We start from the raw sequence: 21,421 nt of genomic DNA, 5'->3' as shown, positions 1-21,421 counted from the left end.
AGCCTCTGGAGAACTAAGGTCCAGTCAAAAACTTAGCTGAAACCTCATGAGAAACCCCAAACCAGAACCACCAGAGACTCCTAAATCTACTTCTTGCAGATACAGTGAAATCAATATTTAAAGTTATTCTGAAACCATTTTTTAAAGTAATTAATTACAGAAAATAGATAACCTGGCTAACAAAGCTATTAAACTTCAAAGATATTGAAAAAAATCCCAAGTCCTATTACAAAAAGATCAAAGGACTCACAAGATAAAGGACTCTGGCTACTATCAAACTTTCCATGACAACACACAATGCAAAGCAAGAAAGGGTGAAAAACAAAAACAACAACAACAACCTCCAATTAAAGGAAACATAGACTAGTTGTGGTGTTTTCTCCCAGAATTCGGGAGGCTGCCGCAGAGGATCTCAAGTTCAAGGTCATCCCAGGCAACATAACCAAGTTTTGTCTGTAGAGTCAAATAGATCGAAGATTTTATATTAGCTACACTGTGCTTCAAACATTCAAGGTCAGAGGACAGTTTTAAACATACAGTAACCTTTTTGTAAGCAAAGCATTCCTCAAGGAATCTCAGCAGAGACTCATCCAGACACGAGACTGAAAGTCAGAATCTCAACACATAATGATGCAGCTTACACCACCTTTTTACCTTCACCCTGAACAGAGGCTAGAGCAAAGATGAAAACTTAATGTGCAGTGTGCTATATGCTGAGACACAGAAGACGGCAAAAAGAAAGGAAAGGAAATTCCATAACTGCTGTTCAGACAGTGGGTAGAAGGTACAAGACACCCAAAATCTTGAAGAACCAGATCGTGCAGAATACAAACACAATTTACCACAACTTTCTAACTTTAAAATTGGAACAGCAAAGCAGAGATGACCTGGAGAGAAAGAAACATGGCAAATGTCATAAATACTCATCAAATAGAAGAGCAAACTTACCAGTCATAGCTACAACATATGAATAGGACTGAAGCATCTATCTAAAGAAAAAGGTTTTCAATATGGTCCAGATGCAAGACTCAACTACTACAAAGAGTGATACACAAAACGTTACCAATGCGAAGGGATTCAAAACCTAAGGATAAAAGGATCCCAAACAAGTGGAAGCAAGAAGGTAGCCATGAGACCTAGTTCAGGACCAGGTGAAATATGAGTCAGAAAGAGCTTAAGTGTGATAAAGGACACAATCAATGCTCAAAACTACAATCGCGCATACACACACAAAGCAGGTATGAATGGTTGTAGGGCAAAACTACAGAGAATAAACTGAGCCAGAGAGAAGTCTCCTAAAAACAGCAGACTAAAGGAGAACCATATCTGTGAGTCTAAAGTGAGGTAAGAAAGAACTGAATGAACAAGCGAATCTATTTCAGCCATTAGACCTTATCATTGCAAACATACCTGGTCTGCACTGATCATAACAGGCCTCGATGGTCTGTTAGTGGTAGACCATACACTTTTACATGTTTACATAATGGAGTCTTCAGAACCCATCAGGACAGGGAGTGTAAGAGTTTACAGGAAGGTGAGCAGGAGGGCAGAGACAGGCAGAGCTATGGCTTGTTGGTGAGAAACAGTACAAGGGGTTCAGTGATAGATCCTGTCTCAAAGGAAGAAGAAACAGGACAATAGAGAAGAACACCTGAATCCTCCTCTAACCTCTGAACATATATGGCCATGGGCACCTGTGCATACTCACATACATACATATACCATACACTTGTATATAAAAAACTAAATTTTGGGTTGTCAAACAAAAAAAGTAAAGTGATAAATTGCGAGGAAATATTTGAAAGACATATCAAAATTGATATCCATTTGAAAAAAAATTTAAGAAAGAAAAAAAAATAACCATAGAAATCTAAGGGTAAGACCTCCTCAGGTAAGTCACAAAGATCTAAAATTGACCCTGAAGCATACAGGAGATATTCAGGATGACTCACATTTACACAGCTGCAAAGTCAAACCAGGAGGAGACACAATGACAAACAACGCATTGCTTCTATTGGTGAGGCTGGGAGAAAACTGGCCTTCTACCAGTAGACTGATGGAGGAAATGCAGCCTGGTTGACCCTCCTGAGGGCAGTTCTGAGTAGCTAACAAGGCTTATGCACTTACCTTTTGAAATACCATGTCTAGGAACCCACCCCACTGAATTATCCCCAACAATATGAAAATTCCTATGCAGAGAGGAGAGTAATTCATTGCAGACTGTGGCAATGCTAACGAACTGGAGGCGATCTGAATGCCAGTAGACTTTCTAGCTTTTAATGTACTAAGCATTAAAAGGAAAGGGAGACCAGGCACAAATACACAGTTTCTATGCCCAAAAGTATTTTCACAAGCCAATAGCTAGTGCCCACCAATTTTCACCAATTGGTCCCCTTATCTCTTTTGTAATGAAACTTAGAATCTAAGTAATGTTTCTAGTCACTTAACTCCAGTCTGCCTTAATTAGAAGTGCCTCCCGACTCTGTTTTTCACAACTGTGATATTTCTGAAAAGTACTGGGCAAATATTTTATAGATTATTTTCTACTCCATGCTTGCAATTTTTCCTTATGATTAAATCCACATTAGGCATTTTGCTAAGAATAGCTTAGCATATTGTATAACATGGTATTGGGTTCTTAAAACCTGCTGTGAAGGAGACTAGAAGTATTCTCTCCGCAAAAATAAAATGGTAAGCATGTTAGGTGATATTTATGTTATCTCAACTTAGCCTTTCCATAATGTAAACATATTTATTGTACATTTCTGTGATAAAAACATATTTAATAATGTTTTTTAAAAGAAGACATTATAAAAGAAAAGGTATTCCAGAGAGTATTTGCATCCTCAACACACTGCATAAAGCATGATATTGATTAGTTTTATTTGTTAGCAATAATTTTGATGAATTAAGGTTCTAGACTCTCAGAACAGACATAATCGTGGCAGCATCAACCTATCAACCTTACCACAAAACAGAAGGAAGCCTCAAGATGTGCTTATAAACAGTGAGCAAGAACTTTCAATTGATTTTTTTTTTTAATGTATACTGCCTTAAGATGGATCCCTGAAGACTTCCAAGTCATCTGTAGTATATTATCACCATGCCTGTCTACACCCCATCTTCTTCACCTCAGAAACTACTAGTATATGTCTTGGTCATAGATATTTATCTCTAAAGAGTCTGTGAAAATTGGAGGCCTAGTCTAGGTAAAGCAGTCAGCCAGGGGCACATCTCAAAGAGATGAGACACTAATTCGGACAGGCCTAATTAATTCTCAGACAGATGGGATTTTATACTCTAGAGCTGAAAACACTCAATCAGCACCTACTTCAGAATTTGTCCCAGCTCCAGAACTGGAGCAGGGAGATGTGCTTGTGCATGCAGGAACCCTAGCACTAGGGAGGCTGAGGTGGGAAAATCACAATGTCAAGAAGAGCTGTTATTATATAGTAAGGCCTATCAAAAATGTAATTTATTACTGGAGAGGACTGCTAAAGATGGCAGCAATGAGAACTATCTTCTGGTCAGCTCACTAGGCATAGTGGCGATGTACAGGAGACTGAAAGTCACTCCTGTAAGGACCACAGCTATGCAATAACTCATATCACAAGAACCACCAAAGCCCTAGCTAATAGGACCTTACCAAGAAATTCAAATATATTGTTTTAAAAACAAAATACATTACTAAAAGTCTTGAAAATATACCCCTAAATTACTTAAACACAACTCTGTGAAATGTCCTAATGCAATAAAAAGGGCTGTAAATTTCTATTACAACCCACATGTATTCCTTAAAAACATCATGCACTGCAAACCCACACACTAAAACCTATGGGATTAGGAGAAAGACAGCTGAGAAAGATTGCCATATACTAAATAGAGATTGACAACTGAACACTGATTAAAAAAAATTATGAGATACTACCACAGCTAAGGCTCTACAGTATTTGTACCCATCACCAACTCAGAGGTATCCTTCTGGAGGATGTTCTCTCCCCCAAAGAGTCATGATTGAAACTAGAAACCTGACTCATTACATCACTGTTGCAGTCGGTGTTCTATTGCTGTGAAGAAACACCATGACCACAGCACCTCTTATAAAGGAAAACATTTAATTGGGGCTTGTTTATAGTTTTAGAATTTTAGTCCATTATCATCATGATGGGGAGCATGGTGGCACACATGGTGTGGAGCAATAGCTAAGACCTTTACATCTGTAAGGAGAGAGAGAGAGAGAGAGAGAGAGACAGACAGACAGACAGACAGACAGACAGACAGACAGACAGACAGACTAGGCCTGGCATAGCTTTTGAAACCTCAAAGCCCACCCCCAGGAACATACTTCCTCCAACAAGGCCACAGCTACTCGAACAAGACCACACCTCCTAATCCTTCTCAAATAGTGCACTCCCTGATAACTAAGCATTTATGAGCTTATGGGAGCCATTTTTATTCAAACCACTACGATCACTAAGAAGCCTTCTTATACCACTGCTTTGGACACAGAAAGCTTTGTAATTTTTTCAGCATTAGTAAGGATGGAGTATAAAAGACATGGACCCTAAAACATCACAAAAGTGTCCCTCAGGAGAAAGAACCACAATGTGGACACAGGCCAACATTCAACACCTAACAGCTACAGAAACAAATACCACTCAAAACAATTTTCTGCCCATTTAAACATCATCCCACATCAACACGAGACATATAAAGCCAAGAGGCTTGTAAAAGGCCACTCCCTGATCTTTCCCATGCTTGTTAAAAGTTTCAGTCCAAAAGTCAGGCCTAACATGAGCCAAAGGGAAGAAACTGAACTAGAAATGAGATGGGCCTTCTGATTTAGAGTCCATTTTTAATGTTCCTCAAAATAAAATTGTTAGTAATTGACAGTAAAGAGCTGAAAGTCTGCCTGATCTTTTCATTTTGGAATGTGTTCAAAGAGAAAGCAATTAAGTTATTCTTTATCATATGCTAGTCCAGCCTGATGTGTTGTTAGCCCCTCCCCTGCCATGCACATCAAGGAATGCCCCTCACAAACTGCACTGAGGGTCTAGTGTTCCGAAGAACATTTAAAGGAGTGGAGCAAACACATGAGCCCTGAAGAGGTCATGGAAATCTAACTTACCACAGCAGAGAGAACACTGGTGCCTTACTCAGACCCCCACCACTTTACAAACACCTTTCCAATCGCACAGTGTGTCAAGTAGAAAACGAACAGTAACCCTCAAGAGGAAAAAGTTGCCACATTTCTAACACAGAGACTAGCCCTAAGGTTGATGAGCTGTCCTCTAATAACCTAGAACAGACACAGACTTCATTACCTTTTGAAAGGCAGAGCATTCTTCAGAACCACCTCCACCTCCGAAATATCAGCTCTGGCAAGGTCTGCTACAGTGAGAAAGCCAGAGGCATACAGGAACCTGGCTCTCTGGGCGTTCAGTAAGGAGACCCGGATGAGGTCGCACAGCTCCCTCTGGATGCCAAATGTAAGCCGCTTCTGAAACTGGGAAAGTAGTAGTTCCATGTTGTGCCAGCCCAGACGGTTGGAAAACACTGTAATCATTCCTAGAGCAGTCAGAGATTTGTTGAATTAAAAATTGCTTTTAGACTAATTCTCCATGCCTATATATACAAACATGTATGTGTAGATACATATGTGTGTATATGCATGTATGCATGTGCACGTATTAGGTTTGACTTTGCTTTTCTGCAGAACATATGGTTTAACAGGGCCAAGGGCCAAGTTAATGGAGCAGACAATATTAGAAGTTCTAGTTATGCTCATAAAGAATATTAGACATTATCTCATTTATTCTTTCAAGTTTTATTCTGTGTGCATGCATTTTACCTGTGTGTGCCCATGTGTGCACAATTAGAGGCAAGAGATCAACATCAGGCATCTTCCTTTCTCGCTCTCCACTTCATTCTTTGAGACAAGGTCTCTCACTAAACTTTGGGCTCACCAACTGACTGGACTAATTAGCTAGGAAGCTAATTAGCTGTCTTTCAGCACTGGGATTACAGACATTCATTACTGTGCTCAGCTTTGTGTGAGGGTGTGGGGATCTGAACTCTGGACCTCAGGCTGGCATAACAAGCCCTCTCTCAAGGCCCATCTCATTGACTCCTAATTCTAAAAACATTTGGATACTGAGGTAAGGCATATATTCACAAAGAGAACAAAAAGCTCCCATTCTAGTCCACTCCTCTCACTACCTCTCTCTTGTTTTTCCTTTTTCTTCTTTTCTTAAGGAAAAGAGAACTCTAACAAAGCAGGTGAAGGACTCTCTCCTAGACAAATGATTTAAAAATTCAAGTGTTGAGAGAACTACAGTGAGATTCCCATTATTATTTTCTTCAAAGAAAGGCTCCACCCTCTTGAAATAAAGAGATCACAACAGCCAAGTACAGCCCTGGAAGAAATCACCCTCTGTAAGAACACTGATCTCTGACGCCAGTCACTTGAGTCCTTCCCTTCATCCTACCCTCTGCCCACATCTTCTATACAGTATTCCTCCTATGGAGGCACATTCACAAGGAAGCTCTTGGTCCTGGGTTTCCTTCCTAAGGGATAACAAAGATTCTTTCGTAAAAGCAGACCCAGAATCTACCTGTTTGTGTAACTTAAGAATGTTTCCTAAGGCATGTTATTTAGAATGGTCAGGTCCACAAATCTCTCTTCATCTACAGCCTCTTTCTCAAAACCTATTAGTCAGTACTAAGAGGAAAGGGATTCCATTGAGAACTTTCTATTTCTCCTTGTAAAGGCTGAAGAGGAGGGGCCACAGAAAGGATGTACTATCAGCAAGTCTCTAAGGAACAGAAGAGGAAGAAGGGTGAGACCGTCTGATGATGGCTCTCTACAGGGTACACTGCATCCAGAGGCACCAGTGTATCAACGGATGAGGACACAAGAGAGGAGGGAGGGAGGGAGGGAGGGAGGGAGGGAGGGAGGGAGGGAAGGAAGGAAGGAAGGAAGGAAGGAAGGAAGGAAGGAAGGAAGGAAGGAAGGAAGGGGGAAGGAAAGGGAATCTTAACAACCTTCAATGGTAGAATCTTAGATAAACGTGACACCCTTTGGCTAACTGACCTGCATAAACAGCAGCTGACTGTTGCAAAGACTGAATCTGTCCACGATTACATCCATATTTCTGATTAATTTCCTTTAAGGGAACTTCACTGATTAAATCCAATAACACAAGACTTGTGAAAAACCTAAAAATAAATCATCAAGAGTGTTGTAAGAGGTCACTCACAGATACTCTGAAAATATACCACATACTGCAAACCAACTGCAGACCAAAAAGGCTGCAGGGGCTCACCTCTCTGGGAGGAGGGCAGAAAGAGGGCTGGTGGGCAAACTCAGATCACAGTACGTTTACACACCTTAGCCACAGCGAAGAACTAACATCAGTGTAAGGAAAAGTCCTCACATTTCAATTTATTAACTGATTTCAAGAAATGATACTTGATTTAAGAAATGGAATGGCACAAAACTTTTAAAAATTTGATACATGAATATAAGATAAATAGAAATTTAGTCAAATGATAGTATCTAATTATAAAATCCAGATTTTATTTGAAACAAAAAGTTTACACAAATAATCCAAGCACAGAGATCCTTATAAATTTGCACTTGACTGAGATGTAAATCTTATACTATAAATAGTTTTACTGTATTTTAAAACAACATGCTACACAGTTTCCCCATGTGAATCTTTTAGCACCTTCCAGGTGGTAAAGCATTACTTCTAAGGGTGCTATAAAGCACAATTCCAGATGAAATCACCACAAATGGAAATCAAGAAGTGATTAAATATTTGACTTTAAAAACTTGCAGGCATAATGACTAAATTTCAAGTTGCAAGAAAAATTAAAACATCAGTAAATAAAATAAGAGAAATTTAAAAAATTTACTATAGTCAGTCAAAATGTTTATATTGTTGTTGACAATGAGAGTGACTCGGCAAACTGGATATCAACATAAGCCCAGCACTGCTAAATGCTGCAGGCTCCTTGCCTCTTATGGTATGATTACCTTTTATGGACAGCCATTTGTCGATGTTGTCTCTCAGTTCTGGCTACTACTTTTCCTTTCACACAGCGAGCCAAGAACCCTTCCTCAACTCCAACCAGCTCTGCCACCCTTTTCATAGAAGTTGGCAATTTTTCCCATAAACAAAAAAATCGATACCAGTCAATACCAGCCCAATCTTCAAACACAGGTGTAACCTAAAAAGAAGCATCATTTTAGTTTGAGTAGTTGCTTGACAATGAGCTGTGGGAGCTCAATGGTAAAACACTTGCCTGGCATATGCAAGGCCATGAGTTCAAGCCTTAACAATGGACAAAAACAAACAAACCCATTTATACTACCTAAGTAACAAAATTATAAATATTAACTTCATAGCAAAGACAAAGGCCCCAGGATACAGAAAGCATCTGTGATAATAACTCATTTATAAAAAAAAAACAACATTTATTCAAAAGAAACTCATTGATAGAACAAACACAGACAGAGAAGGAGAGAAAGCCAGAGAGATTGGCAGGAGAAGGGGAGAGACTGTTAACCATACAAACTGGATTTCATGGAATGCAAGTCTTTAATCATAGCCATTTTCAACCTAAGTAGGTCTGACTCAAGGCATTATCTTAACTGTTTCATGAAATTCCACGAAAGGATCAGTAAAATGGAAAGAAGAGATGGGGGTTGGGGGGAGTCAATACTCACAGTTGATATATTTGTTAAAAGGTCCAGGATTCCACAAGAAAGCTATGAGACCAACAAGAAAAGGGACAAGTGTCCGAAGCATGGGGTGGAGGTGGGAACAAAGAAACATCTTTAAGTGTCCAGATGTTAGAACATGAAAAGACCTTAAAGACAAAAACATTATAAATGTGTACAAAAGGACTTAAAAATGCTTAAAGAAATAAAAGGGTGCATGTCTGTAATCCCAGCCCTTGTGTAGTAGCTAAGGCACCAGGATACAAAGTTTGAGATGGACCTGGTAAATTCCAGGCCAGCCTAGAATACTTTGAAAGTTTGAGGCTAGCCTGGGCTTAAAAAAAAAAAAAAAAAAAAAAAGACATTTAGACATTTAGGAAGAAAAGAAGGAAGGAATGGGAGGGTAGAAGGGCAGAGGTAAAGAAGAAAAGAGACTGCTATGGAACAATCTTTGTACACTGTAAATATGTATTGCTCTCATTGTTAATAAAAAGCTGATTGGCCGATGGCTAGACAGGATTTTCGGGACAGAGAGAATTCTGGGAAGAAGAAGGGTGGTGTCAGAGGAGTTGCCAGCTAGATGGAAAGGAAGCAGGACATGTATAAGAGGTAAAAGCCACAAGCCTCAGAGTAACACATAGATTAATAGAAATGGGTTAAAATATAAGAGCTAGTTAGTAACAAGCCTGAGCTATTGGCTGAGCATTTATAATTAATAATACGTCTCTGAGTGGTTATTTGGGAAGCAGCTGGCAGAATAGAGCTGATCACTGTCCCAACGGAAAAACTCCACCTACAAGAGAGAAAAGGGGGGGGGGGGGAGAAGGGACAAAAGGGAGATGAAGGTAGGTTGAGAGAAAGGTAAAAAAATAAAGCATGACACCATCTTAGCAAGAAAAGGACATAAATGAAAAGAATGTTATTAAATAGGAGTTAAAGGCTAATTCTGGAGCTACATAAAACACAATAAAATTACAGAGCTCAACTGTAAATTTAACATGGCTTAAGAAAAATAAAAACCCACAAACATGAAGACATTGGTAGAGATTATTCAATCTCAAAAAAAAAAAGGAGTGGAAAGATGAGAAAGTTTCAGAGAAATGTGGTAAAAATTAAATGTACAAACATACACACAGTGAATCCAGGAGGAGAAAATTAAAAATATTTCAAAAAATTAAGGCTAAAAGCATCTGTGGTGGTTTGAATGAGAATGGCCCCCATAGGCTCATTTGTTTCAATAGCTGGTACCCAGTTAATGAAATTGTTTGGGAAGGATCAGGTGTGGCCTTGTTGGAAGTGGTGTGTCACCAGGGATAGGCTAGAAACAAAAGACTTATGTCATTCCCAGTGTGCATGCTCACTTGTGTGCTCTCACTGTTTGTCTGTCTCTGACTGCTTGTCTGTCTCCAACTTGTAGACCAATCAAGATGTGAACCCTCAACTGTTCCTGACGCCAGCCTCTGCTCTACCACCATGGGCTCTAAGCCTTTTGAACAGTAAGCCCTTACTTACTTAAACAATTTCTTTGAAAGCTGCCTTGGTTTCATCACAACAACAGCAAAGTAACTAAGACAGAGCTTGGTACCAGGAATGGGGTATTGTGTGACAGACCTGACCAGACTGTTTCTGGGGGAATGTGGAAGACTTTGGGACTTTGGATTAGGAAAGCACTCTAAGCAGTGCTTAACAGACCATCCCAGTAAGAACTTGAAGACAGGAGTACGAGAGCAATGAGGCCCAGCTCAAGAGGGTTTAGAGCAGAGCAATATCAGCAACTTAGCTCTAGAACATTACTGTGATATTTTGGCTAAGAACGTGGCTGTTTTCTGCCCTTGTACTAAGAATCTGTCTGAGGCTGAATTGAAAAGTATTTATTTCCTTGACAGTGGAGATTTCAAGACAACCTAATATTGACTCTGTCCTGTAGTTATTAGTAGTCACTCTTATGTGGGTCTACAATGAAAAAGGACAATCAAGGAAAAAGAAATACAGAATGTACAGTTTGAAGCAAAAAAGAACACCAAGGAACTTAATGTTAGAATCAAGCCTTGTGGCATAATAGATGAGATTCAAGAAAGACCTGTTTCAAAATGGAATAAAGGGAGCGGTACTCTTAGCTTACCCAGCTAAGCTTTCAATTTGTAAAAAGTGAGACTTGGGGAACTTTCTATGCCTAAAAGTAACAACAAAGGAAAGCTCCTGCAAATGTGCTTCAAGGGTGCCAAGGTTCACCCCATGTTGGTGGTTGTCATTCACATGGTTCTGGTTTTAGTCATGAAGAATAGATGAGTATAGGGTTGTAGAATCTTTCTCTGTGGTTAAAGAAAGTCTGAGGCCTGGTGTGTGGCAGGGAGTCCCAGGATAGAGGTCCTGAAAGGTCATTGTATGAAGCAATGAAAGTGAAGCCAGAATTATGCTGGAAACCCCAACACACTGAAGACGCCAAAGCCATGAGACATCTGCCAAGGAGTACTGCACAGAGTGAAACTAGCCTAAGAAAGAGAAGTGTGTTACCAGCAGCGAAGCTGGAAGGGAAAAGCCATCTAAGCCTCTGAAATCAGACACAGACCTCCAGGATTTGAGGCTTACCATGCTGGCTTCAGTCTTGCTTTCATGCAGTATTTCCTCACTATGGCCCCATTTTTCCCTTTGGAAATGGTAATGTATATCCTGTGCCATTGTACATTTGAAGAATTTAATTTGCTTTTTTATTTTACAGAAGATTATAATAAGAGATTGCCTTGAATCTCAGAATAGACTGTGGACTTTGAACTTTTGAACTGTGAAAAACTATGGAGAGTTTTAAAGTTGGACTGAATGCATTTTGCTTTATGATTTGGCTACAAGCTTATGGGGACCAGGGAGTAGAATGTAGTAGTTTGAATGAGAATGGCCCTGATAGGATCATATGCATGAATATTTGATCCCCAGTTGGTGAAACTATTTGGGAAGGATTAGAAGATGTGGCCTTGCTGGAGGAGGTGTGTCACTGAGTGGTCATATGAAGTCTATCCCTCTGAAACTATAAGCCCCAAATTAAATCCTTTCTTTTAAAAGTTGACTTGGTCATAGTGTCTTACATGGCAATAGAAATGTAACTAAGACAGCATCCCCATTTTTTTTTTATTTTAAAAATTATTTATTATGTATTTTGGTTTTGGTTTTGGTTTTGGTTTTAGAAAAGGCCTCACTACATAGCTTTGACTGGCCTGGATCTCACTATGTAGATCAGACTAGACTCAGACTCATAGAGATGCCTCTATATCTCAAGAGATGAGATTAAAGGTATGTGGCAAGTATCCCAAATTCAATGAAAACATTAGCCTACATATCCAAAAAGATTTCATAAGCTCCAAGTAAGGAAATATGTAGGGATCTCCATCAATATGCATCATAATAATAATGTCACAAACTGAGTGACAGAGAATTTTGAAAGCAGCAAAGATAGTGTTCTAGTTAGTTAGCATTAACTATCACTTGACAGAACCTAAAATCATCTTTAAAAAGTCCCCACTGAGTTTTTTCTTATCAGTTTGGTCTATAAACATGTCTGTGGGTGATTATCTTCATTACTAATTAATTCAGGGGGACAACAACCCACTATGGGTAGCACCATCCCTAGGCAGGTGTTCCTAAGCTGTATAAGAAAACTAGCAAAACACGAGCCTGTCTTGTTGCCTCAGCAAGCAACATTCCTCCATGGTTTCTGCCCAGACTTCCCCAGTGATGGACTGTGACCTAAGAGTGTGAGCCAAATTAACCCTTTCCTTCTCAAGTTGCTTTGGTGTTTATCATAGTAACAGAAAGGAAAGAACCAACAGAAAAACAAGTCACCTTGCACAATGGAAACACAATAATATTAAAAGTTAACTTCTCGCCAGAAACACTGGAGACAGGATGTGAGGAGACGGGCATAGTCCAAGTACTTGAGGAAGAGTAAAAGCGCTGTCAACTAAGAATCAAGGAAAGGTATCGATCAAAACCAAAGAGATAACAGAGACATTTCTAGACAAACAACCAGAAAATGTTGCTAGCAAGTACGTCTTTAAGACTAACCAAAGTTCTTCAGGTTGAAAGAAAGTAGGCTGCTGAGGTACATGCTGGTGCACACCTGTAAGCCAGCAGCCAGGGGACTATGATGGGAAGATTCAAAGTTTGAGGTCAGACTGGGCCACAGCTAGAGGTAAGAGGATTAAGCATCCCAGGCTAGCCTTGGCTACACAGTGAGATCCTGTCAATAAGAGATAGATAGTTTTGTTTTTTAAAGAGAACTTACCAGGTAAACGATATGAAGGTCATTCTCTAAAACAAAGCCTTTCATTGCTCTTTGGAGGTCAGCAAAAATATCTAGGGTATCAGTTGGAGAGAGTGAGGAAGAAAGAGTAGCTGATCCAAGATGTGTTGGCTGATAAACCTTTCCTGGAGAGGGAATAGAGGAGCAAAGGTTAAAACAAAACAAAGCACTGCCTCCTCTACTACACTTAACCCTCTCAGTTCCAATCAAAGCAATAAGCAGAACCTTAGCCAACATGTAGAATGTATGAGCAATAAAAAGTGAATACAATATAAAGAGTGAGCATTTTTGCATGAGTGCTTGTGTTTACCTCCTGCGCCATCACTGGGCTCTGTCACCTGGATGAACTCGTTTTCCAACAGCCATGTCACACAGGCATCAATTGCTCCAAGCTGATCATCATCTTGATTTCTCCGAATTCCCTGCCTGCCTTCCTTTACATCAGCAGCCAAGAATGTACAGGAGGCATAAGTCTGCATATCTTGTGATGTACTTGCCACTCCACCAACGATTATCTGGGAGAAAATGTTTGCAAAGTTCCGTAATTTTTCTAAGACGTGTAGAGCCTCTAGATATCAAGTAAATGAAGTGACTTTATTTTCTTAAGATATCTTCAGTCTGTATGTAACGATGCTTTATTAAATCTTTTGTCATCACACATTACAAATACAGATGATACCTACTGACAACATAACATTTTCTGGGAAAGTAAATCTAGTATTTTCTTGTAATCAAAAAAGAATGCACCTGAACTTTGGGAACTAGTTATACATATAAAGGAGGTAGTGATGACTCACAGCCAAGAGTCTAATCAGTCTTTGCTCCTTCCTCTAGAACACATGGACATGTAGAAACACTACTCTTACAACTTCCCAATAAGAATGGGAAGGGAAGAAAAATATGGAGTTAATATTTGGTGTGTATTGCCTTGGCTGGCCCCAAACTTTTGAAGCTCATGTCTCAGCCTCCAGTAGGCTAGAATAAGGAGCAGCACCACAGATCCAGCCCTTCTGTGAGCTTATTTTTTTATAACTTGATTTGATTTTAATGTCCACATATATTATCTGAATAGAAGAACTATGGTTCATGTTGTCATCTTTTCTTGAAACTCAAAATGCAGTAAATAATATATAAAAAGTAAAAAAGATGAGCCACAGTTACAGCTCAGTAACAGAGTGCACACACAGCATGCACAAGGCTGAGTTCTATTCCTCTATTTCCTACACCACACACACACACACACACACACACACACACACACACACACACACAAGTTAAAAAGAACTACATCTCATTTGGTTGTTTAATTGTTTCGAAATAGATTGATATGGTAGTAGCTATATTAAACTCCAAAAATAACTACATATTCATAAATAATATATAGGCATATGTACATATAAACTTATATGTGTGTGTGTATATATATGTATATGTATATGTATATATATATATATATATATATATATATATATATATACATGTATCAGAATTTATCAGCGTATTTGGCAGAGCCTGAAGAACTGTGTATATCTGTATTATGTTTAAATATATGTGAGAAACAGATCCGTACTGGGGAAAGCTATAAATATAATAATCTTGTTTTTGTTTGGTTTTGGGGGCGGGGGTTGTTCTTTGAGACGGGGTTTCTCTGTGTAGTTCTGGCTGTCCTAGAACTCGCTCTATAGACCATGCCAGTCTCAAACTCAGAGATCTACCTGCCTCTGCCTCTTGAGTGCTGGAATTAAAGGCGTGTGCCACCATGGCCCAGCAATAATCTGTTTCCTTAAAATCAGATTTTTGGCATACTTGATTTTCAATAGGTATAAAGGAGTAAATGGTGATTTTTGGACTCCTACCTCCAGAATAGCTCGTATCATGCTAGCAGTGACTTCTCCTTGGCTCTGCAGACAGCTGTGCACAGGCTCCAGAGACCCTCGAAGCAGAGCAATGCCCTTTGATTTCTCAGAGTTCTTACAAACTAGGATACTTTCACCTACAACCAAACCACACAGCTTCTAAATTCCAGTCCATTCTCATAAGACACTGCTGAAGACAGGTCCTGACTTACTGAAAGGAGACAGCAGGTGCTGGAGGTTCTTTCGGGCACAGAGTCATAAGTCACGGCTCTGGTTTTGAACTCTGGACAGGCGATCAGAGTGTTACCAGAAACCACACTGCCACTTGGCTTCTAGATTCGTTTTAGCTGAAGGCTGGAGAAGCAGCAAGCTAAGAACTCTTGTCCTCTATAAACTGCTGTCCTAGGAAAACTGCTTTTCCTTTGTCTTAGCACTTCTCCACACTTTACCGCCCTTTGTTGAAAATAACTTAAGACCCGCATCTAACAGCTTTGGCAGGCCTTGCTCCTTTTCTCTGAAGCCTCCATGCACATAACAATTAAAACATTAACACAGAATAGAGATTATATGGTGTTTCACTATTAACCACCACCTCTCTCTCTCTCTCTCTCTCTCTCTCTCACACACACACATACCAACCACAGTTTCCCCACCCCTCTCTCCTCCCATTCCCTTCCCCTAACCTCCCCTTTGTCCCCACCACCACTATCCACCCCCAGCCTCCCCCACCCTGCCCCAATCCACTCCTCCTCTCTTTCTATTCAGAAAAGGGCAGGCCTCTCGTGGATATCAACCAAACAAGGCATATCAAGCTGCAGTAAAACTAAGCACCCCCCGCCCCTTGTAGTAAGGCTGGGCAAGGGAACCCAGTGTGAGGAACCCAGCCAGCCAAGGCCTTAGGGACAGCCCCTGCTCCCACTGTTAGGAGCCCCACACAACTGTAACATACGTGCAGAGTGCCTAGGTCAGTCCCATGCAGGCTCCCTGATTGTCAGTTCAGTCCCTGTGAGCCCCTATAAGCCTTGGGTAGTTGATTCTGTGGGTTTTCTTATGGTGTCCTTGACCACTTTGACTCCTACAATCCTTCCTCCCTCTCTTCCAAACAATTCCTGGAGCTCCACCTAACGTTTGGCTGTGGGTCTGCATCCGTTTCCATCAGTTGCTGGATGAAGGCTTACTTTAACTTGTCTTTTAACACCTTATTCATGAGGCCCCAGCTAGAGAACATAAAAAACTAGAAAAAAGGGCTTTTCCTCTTCCTCTACTGGCTGATGCACCATTAAATAACTAAGTAATTTTAGAGAAACTTTGAATACTATAAAGTAAAATGCAAATATAGATACTAGCTATATATAATGACAAAATTCAAAGCTCCTAAAAATCCTAACATTTACTATCTAAATGCTTTAAATCACTATGAAAATCAAATGGACACAAATATCTGAAAAATACTTGAGCAAATACAAATTATCATTGTAAACAATTAAAAACTAGTAAGAAACCATGTTTTTGTTTTTTAAGAAAAATCTGGAGCCAATAATAGGAAAAAAGAAACACAAGATTTTTTTTTTTTAAGAAAAAGAAGTATACTTGTGCAATTTTCTCATGTTATTAAAAAAAAAGCAGCATTATGGTGGAAGATCTAAATATTCTGAACAGAGAAAGGACAGATGATGTTTCTCTGAAAATCACTGCCAAAATAAAACCCTAAAGAGGATAAAATAAAGGGAATCCAAACTAGATAAGCTCTGACTATCTTTATGCAGGATTGCAAGGGCTCAGAGGTAAAGGCCCTGCCAAGCCTGACAGCCTGAGTTTGAGCCCCAGGATCCATATGGTAGGAGAGAACTCCACAAGCTACCCTCTGACCTCCACAGCAAGAGCTCATACACATAATAAACAAATAACCAAAACAAGACTGTAAAAAGTCATGATAATAAAAGTAAAACAAACAAACAAAAATACCCCAAAACAAATAAACACTTCCTCCCAACAAGAAGACCACCTCAGCAAGACATGGCATTCATGTGTTTCCAAAAATAGATAGACAGACAGACAGATAAAAGCAAAACAAGCCAGGTGGTGTGGCAGTGTCTTTCATCCTAGTACTTGAGAGGCAGAGGCAGGCAGATCTCTGAGTTCAAGGCCAGCCTGGTCTACAGAGTGAGTTACAAGGACAGCCAGGGCTACATAAAGAAACCCTGTTTTGAAAAACCAAGAAAGGCATGAAGGAAGGCAGGCAGGCAGGCAGGCAGGCAAGGCAAAACAATTTATCAGCAAGATGGTGCAATAGGAGTCTCCAGGCTTCAGTATCTCCTCGCCATCCATTACCTATGCCACCCTGACAAGTATACCTTTGTAGGACCTTCAGAGCTCTGTAAAAGCCTCACTGAGCTTGGGAATGTACCTGAAAATCATCATAAATAGCAGCTAATGAAAACCACAATAATAATAATAACTTCATATTTCCTCATTCTTGCAAGAAGCAATGGATAGAATACGGTAGAATAGTGGTTACCAGAGAACAGGAAGGCAGTGGGCATGTGAAGTCAGCCCAGTGCTTGGCTGTGGATCTCTGTATCTGTTCCATCAGTTACTGGAAGAATGCTCTCTGATGACAATTAGGGTAGTCACCAATCTGATTACAGGAGAAGGCCAGTTCAAGCACCCTATCCACTATTGCTAGGAGTCTTATTTGGGGTCATCCTTGTGGATTCCTGGGAGTTTCCCTGACATCAGGTTTCTCCCTAACCTCATAATGCCCGCCCCCTAGATATCTCATTATTCTCCCCGTCGGTTCTGCCCCCAATTATAGGTATTTTTTAATGGATTTGTTCTTTAAGGACCTCTGTCATATTCATAAAAGCTATCTTAAAGTCTTTTTTTTTTTTTTTTTTTTTTTTTTTTTTTTGGTTTTTCGAGACAGGGTTTCTCTGTGTAGCTTTGCGCCTTTCCTGGAGCTCACTTGGTAGCCCAGGCTGGCCTCGAACTCACAGAGATCCACCCAGCTCTGCCTCCCAAGTGCTGGGATTAAAGGCGTGTGCCACCAACGCCCGGCCTTAAAGTCTTCTTCTTGTGCTTCATCTATGTTGCAACACTTGAGGCCTGCTGTGGTAGGGTTGCTGGGCTCTAAGGGAGCCATTGTTCTGGCTATTATTGACTGTTTTTATACTGGTTGTCTAGGCATCTGGTTCCCTGGCTGGGGTGCTTACTAACATCTTTATCTACCCTTTCATATTTTATGTAAGTTTTAGAATGGAAAAAATCTAAAGCAGACACTAGAGAAAACCATCAAACCACAAAGACAGAAACCAAGGAAGAAAGAGTATACAAGGAAATAAATTACAAATGTAATAGGAAGTCCTGACTGTCAGAGCGTGGTTCAAGAATAGAGTCATGTGATGGGAATTCTGAATGCTTGTGAGAAAACTCCAAGTAAACAAGACAAGAGACTTGTGGTCTCTGTTCCTCCACAGCATAGGTTGTCCTTGAAATGTGCTTTTGTGTCCCTCCCATGTGTAGTAGATAAACGTTAGTTTACTTCAGATTATTCATTAACTAGCTATTGTTATTTGTTTAATGCCTCTAAGGAAAAACATGTTTTTGCCATGTGCAGCTTGTCCTTGTGACTGCACACTTTATTCAGGTGACTCTTCTTAATCCTCAGTATCAATTGGCTGACGCTCTGAATAAAGCTGGCTATTGCATGAGACTTTAGAACACCTCATTTTTAGACTCCATCTCCCAGGTCCCACCACCTTAAGAGTGGTAATCACTGATTACCATTTAGCAATTAGTCTTACATAGAATAATAATATCTGAAGTAACTTTTGCTTCTTTTTTAGATATTTAATTAAAAAACTACTTCACTGCTTAAGTCAAAACTTTTGTTTGGATTGCTGATAATAGCATCATTACTTGCTGGTGCAAAGTTAGACGCTATATCAATTTAGAGACAAAAGTAATACTCCTCAGCTCTTCGCACTCTGCTTGACTTAAAATTAAACACTAGAAGGTCTACATGAGCTGCTAGGGAGACGACGGACCAGTGGTTCAGGTGTTTACTATGCAAGCATCAAGACCTGAGCTCATCCCCCAGCACCCACATAGAAGCCAAGTGTGGTGGCCTCCACCTGTAGCCCCAGACAAACAGCTCCTGGGGGATTGCTGGAGAAATGACAAATTCCAGGTTCAATGAGACACCCTGTCTCAAAATTTAAGGTGGAAGAAGCCTGGATAGAAGCTTCAATGAGTAAGAAGACTTCTTCCAGAGGAACTGAGTTTGATTCCCAGCACTCACTCTGGTTAACTCAAAACTGTTTATTACTCCAGCTCCAAGAGTTCCACCACCCTCTTCTGTTCTTTGCAGATAAGTGCACTCACATGTGCATACCCTATCACAGACATACACATGTACATAAAAATATAAAATATTTGAAATAAGAAAATAAGATGGAGAATGAAAAGAGAAAATATCCAGGGTGGACCTCTGATCTAAATGCACACGGGCACAGGCAAGGGCACCTACACCCACATACACCATACCTATTGAAAAAAGAGAAAAAGGGAGTAGATGTGGAAATAAAATCATCTTCTAACTAATAAAATCATAAATCTTGTTACTTATATAGTATTGAATCATTTCACTACACACAACACAAAAGAAAGATCTTAATTATCTACTAGGAGAAAAGCAATAGTTAACAAATGAAAATCATATTCACTATAAATATTAAGTAACCCAAGAAGACGGCATTAGTGCACTGCACAATACAGAAACTTATCACGATGGGAAATAGCCATGTATTAGTCAACTTCCAAGTAGATGGCTGTCAGCAATAGCGTGACAACTATCCCCAAACTCACCCATTGTGTCTACTCCTTTCCTGCCGGCGCGGCCAACCATCTGCTTGTAAGTGAGGATATCTAAAGGCTGGCCACCGAAAACTGGAGTGCGAATAATCACCCGGCGTGCAGGAAGATTCACCCCAGAAGAAAGAGTAGACGTTGCTGCCAAGACCCGAATAAGACCTTGACGGAAGGCTCCTTCAATGATATCTCTCTCCTCAAAAGTGAGACCTAAATAACATGCAGGTCCCAAAACACATTACCACAGAATCAATATACTTGACTACAGATAAGCAGATTTGAGAGTCAGCTTCAAGCCTTTAAAGATCTTTTATACAACAGTTAAGATTATAAACAAAAACATCATCAGTCTACCTATTTAAGAATATAATTTGTCATCTTTAGACATTTTTAGACAGGTCAGCAAAATTACCTATGTTTTAAGTAGAATTGATGGTTTCTGCTGAAACTATCCTGCTTTTGTTAAAAGAAAACAGCAGCAGATCAAGTGAGTGGGACTGTGTTCCAATAAAATTTTAGTTGTAAGAACAGATAGCAAGTTAAATTTAACAGCATACTATTGATTAACAATCCCTGTGTTTTGTGTGTGGATATGTATTTACACATAAACATTTTTAAAATTCATTTTAAAATTTTACCATGGTTATTTATCATTAAAATTATATGTATCTATTATATAAGATAAAAAGTTAAATAAAAACTAAGGATTAAATGTCCAATCTTAAAAAATATTCTTTTTTTTCTTCTCCACACCAGTATTTATTAAGCACCTATTAACCAGAAATTATATATGGGGTTCACAGATTTTTCACTCATGATCACATTTCAAATTTATAACAACCTCTGAGATACTTGTTGAAGAAAACATTCTTATGATTTCAATCTTAACATGTATGATCACAGATCCAGCACATCACTCAATAACTATCATACACTGGTGATTCTGACAGCCCACCCACCAGATTGTTTTTTTAATTATTATTATTTTTTATTTATTTTACATGCCAGTCACAGTTTCTCCTCCCTCCTCTCCTCCATTCCATCCCCCCATCTCCTTTCCACCCCACCCCTCACTCACTCCTCAGAAAGGGTTAAGGCCTCCGATGGGAGTCAACAAAGCATGGCATATTGAGTGGAGGCAAGAACAAGCTCCTCCCCACTGCATCAAGGCTGTGAGAGACATCCCACCATAGAGAATAGGTTCCAAAAAGTCAGTTCATGTGTCAGGGACAGATCCTGGTCCCAATGCTAGTGGCCCCACAAACAGACAAAGCTACACAACTGTCACCCACATGCAGAGGGCCTAGGTCAGTCCCATGTAGGCTCCTAACTGTCAGTCTAGAGTCAGTGAGGTCCCACTAGCTGGGGTCAGCTGTCTCTGTGGGTTTCCCCATCATGATCTTGTCCCCCATAGCTCATACAATCCTCCTCCCTCTCTTCACCAGGACTCTCAGAACTCGGCCCAGTGCTTGGCTGAGGATTTTTCACTTCTAGTCCTCTCCGATTCAATGACAATTTCCAAAACAAATTTGACTTTGCTGTATCTGTGAGCCTATGCCAATTCTTGACATAAAAAGAAACAATAGCATCAAATTTAAGTAGAAAGTATCACTCTAACATCAATTTTAAGGAAACAATATATAGACAGGTAAGATTTTAGAATTCACTTTCCCA

At 39.8% G+C, this 21,421-nt stretch overlaps 1 protein-coding gene across 2 annotated transcripts in view; it reads right to left on the bottom strand.

Annotated features, from left to right (window-relative positions):
• The window catches only part of Polq (DNA polymerase theta), an 80,644-nt gene that overhangs the window by 39,281 nt on the left and 19,942 nt on the right, over nucleotides 1–21,421 (bottom strand). For both annotated transcript variants that reach the window (XM_015994600.3, XM_076548837.1), the window contains 7 exons: nucleotides 19,745–19,957; nucleotides 14,879–15,015; nucleotides 13,333–13,537; nucleotides 13,005–13,147; nucleotides 8,042–8,235; nucleotides 7,094–7,218; nucleotides 5,325–5,568 (listed from right to left, as the gene is read on the bottom strand). In XM_015994600.3, coding sequence (XP_015850086.1) covers nucleotides 5,325–5,568; nucleotides 7,094–7,218; nucleotides 8,042–8,235; nucleotides 13,005–13,147; nucleotides 13,333–13,537; nucleotides 14,879–15,015; nucleotides 19,745–19,957 — 1,261 coding nt within the window. The remainder of the gene's footprint in view (nucleotides 1–5,324; nucleotides 5,569–7,093; nucleotides 7,219–8,041; nucleotides 8,236–13,004; nucleotides 13,148–13,332; nucleotides 13,538–14,878; nucleotides 15,016–19,744; nucleotides 19,958–21,421) is intronic.

This window comes from Peromyscus maniculatus, chromosome 12 (assembly GCF_049852395.1).
Source record: "Peromyscus maniculatus bairdii isolate BWxNUB_F1_BW_parent chromosome 12, HU_Pman_BW_mat_3.1, whole genome shotgun sequence".
NCBI lineage: Eukaryota > Metazoa > Chordata > Mammalia > Rodentia > Cricetidae > Peromyscus > Peromyscus maniculatus.
Note: the sequence above shows the minus strand (reverse complement) of the source record. Positions and strands in the feature narration are given on the sequence as shown.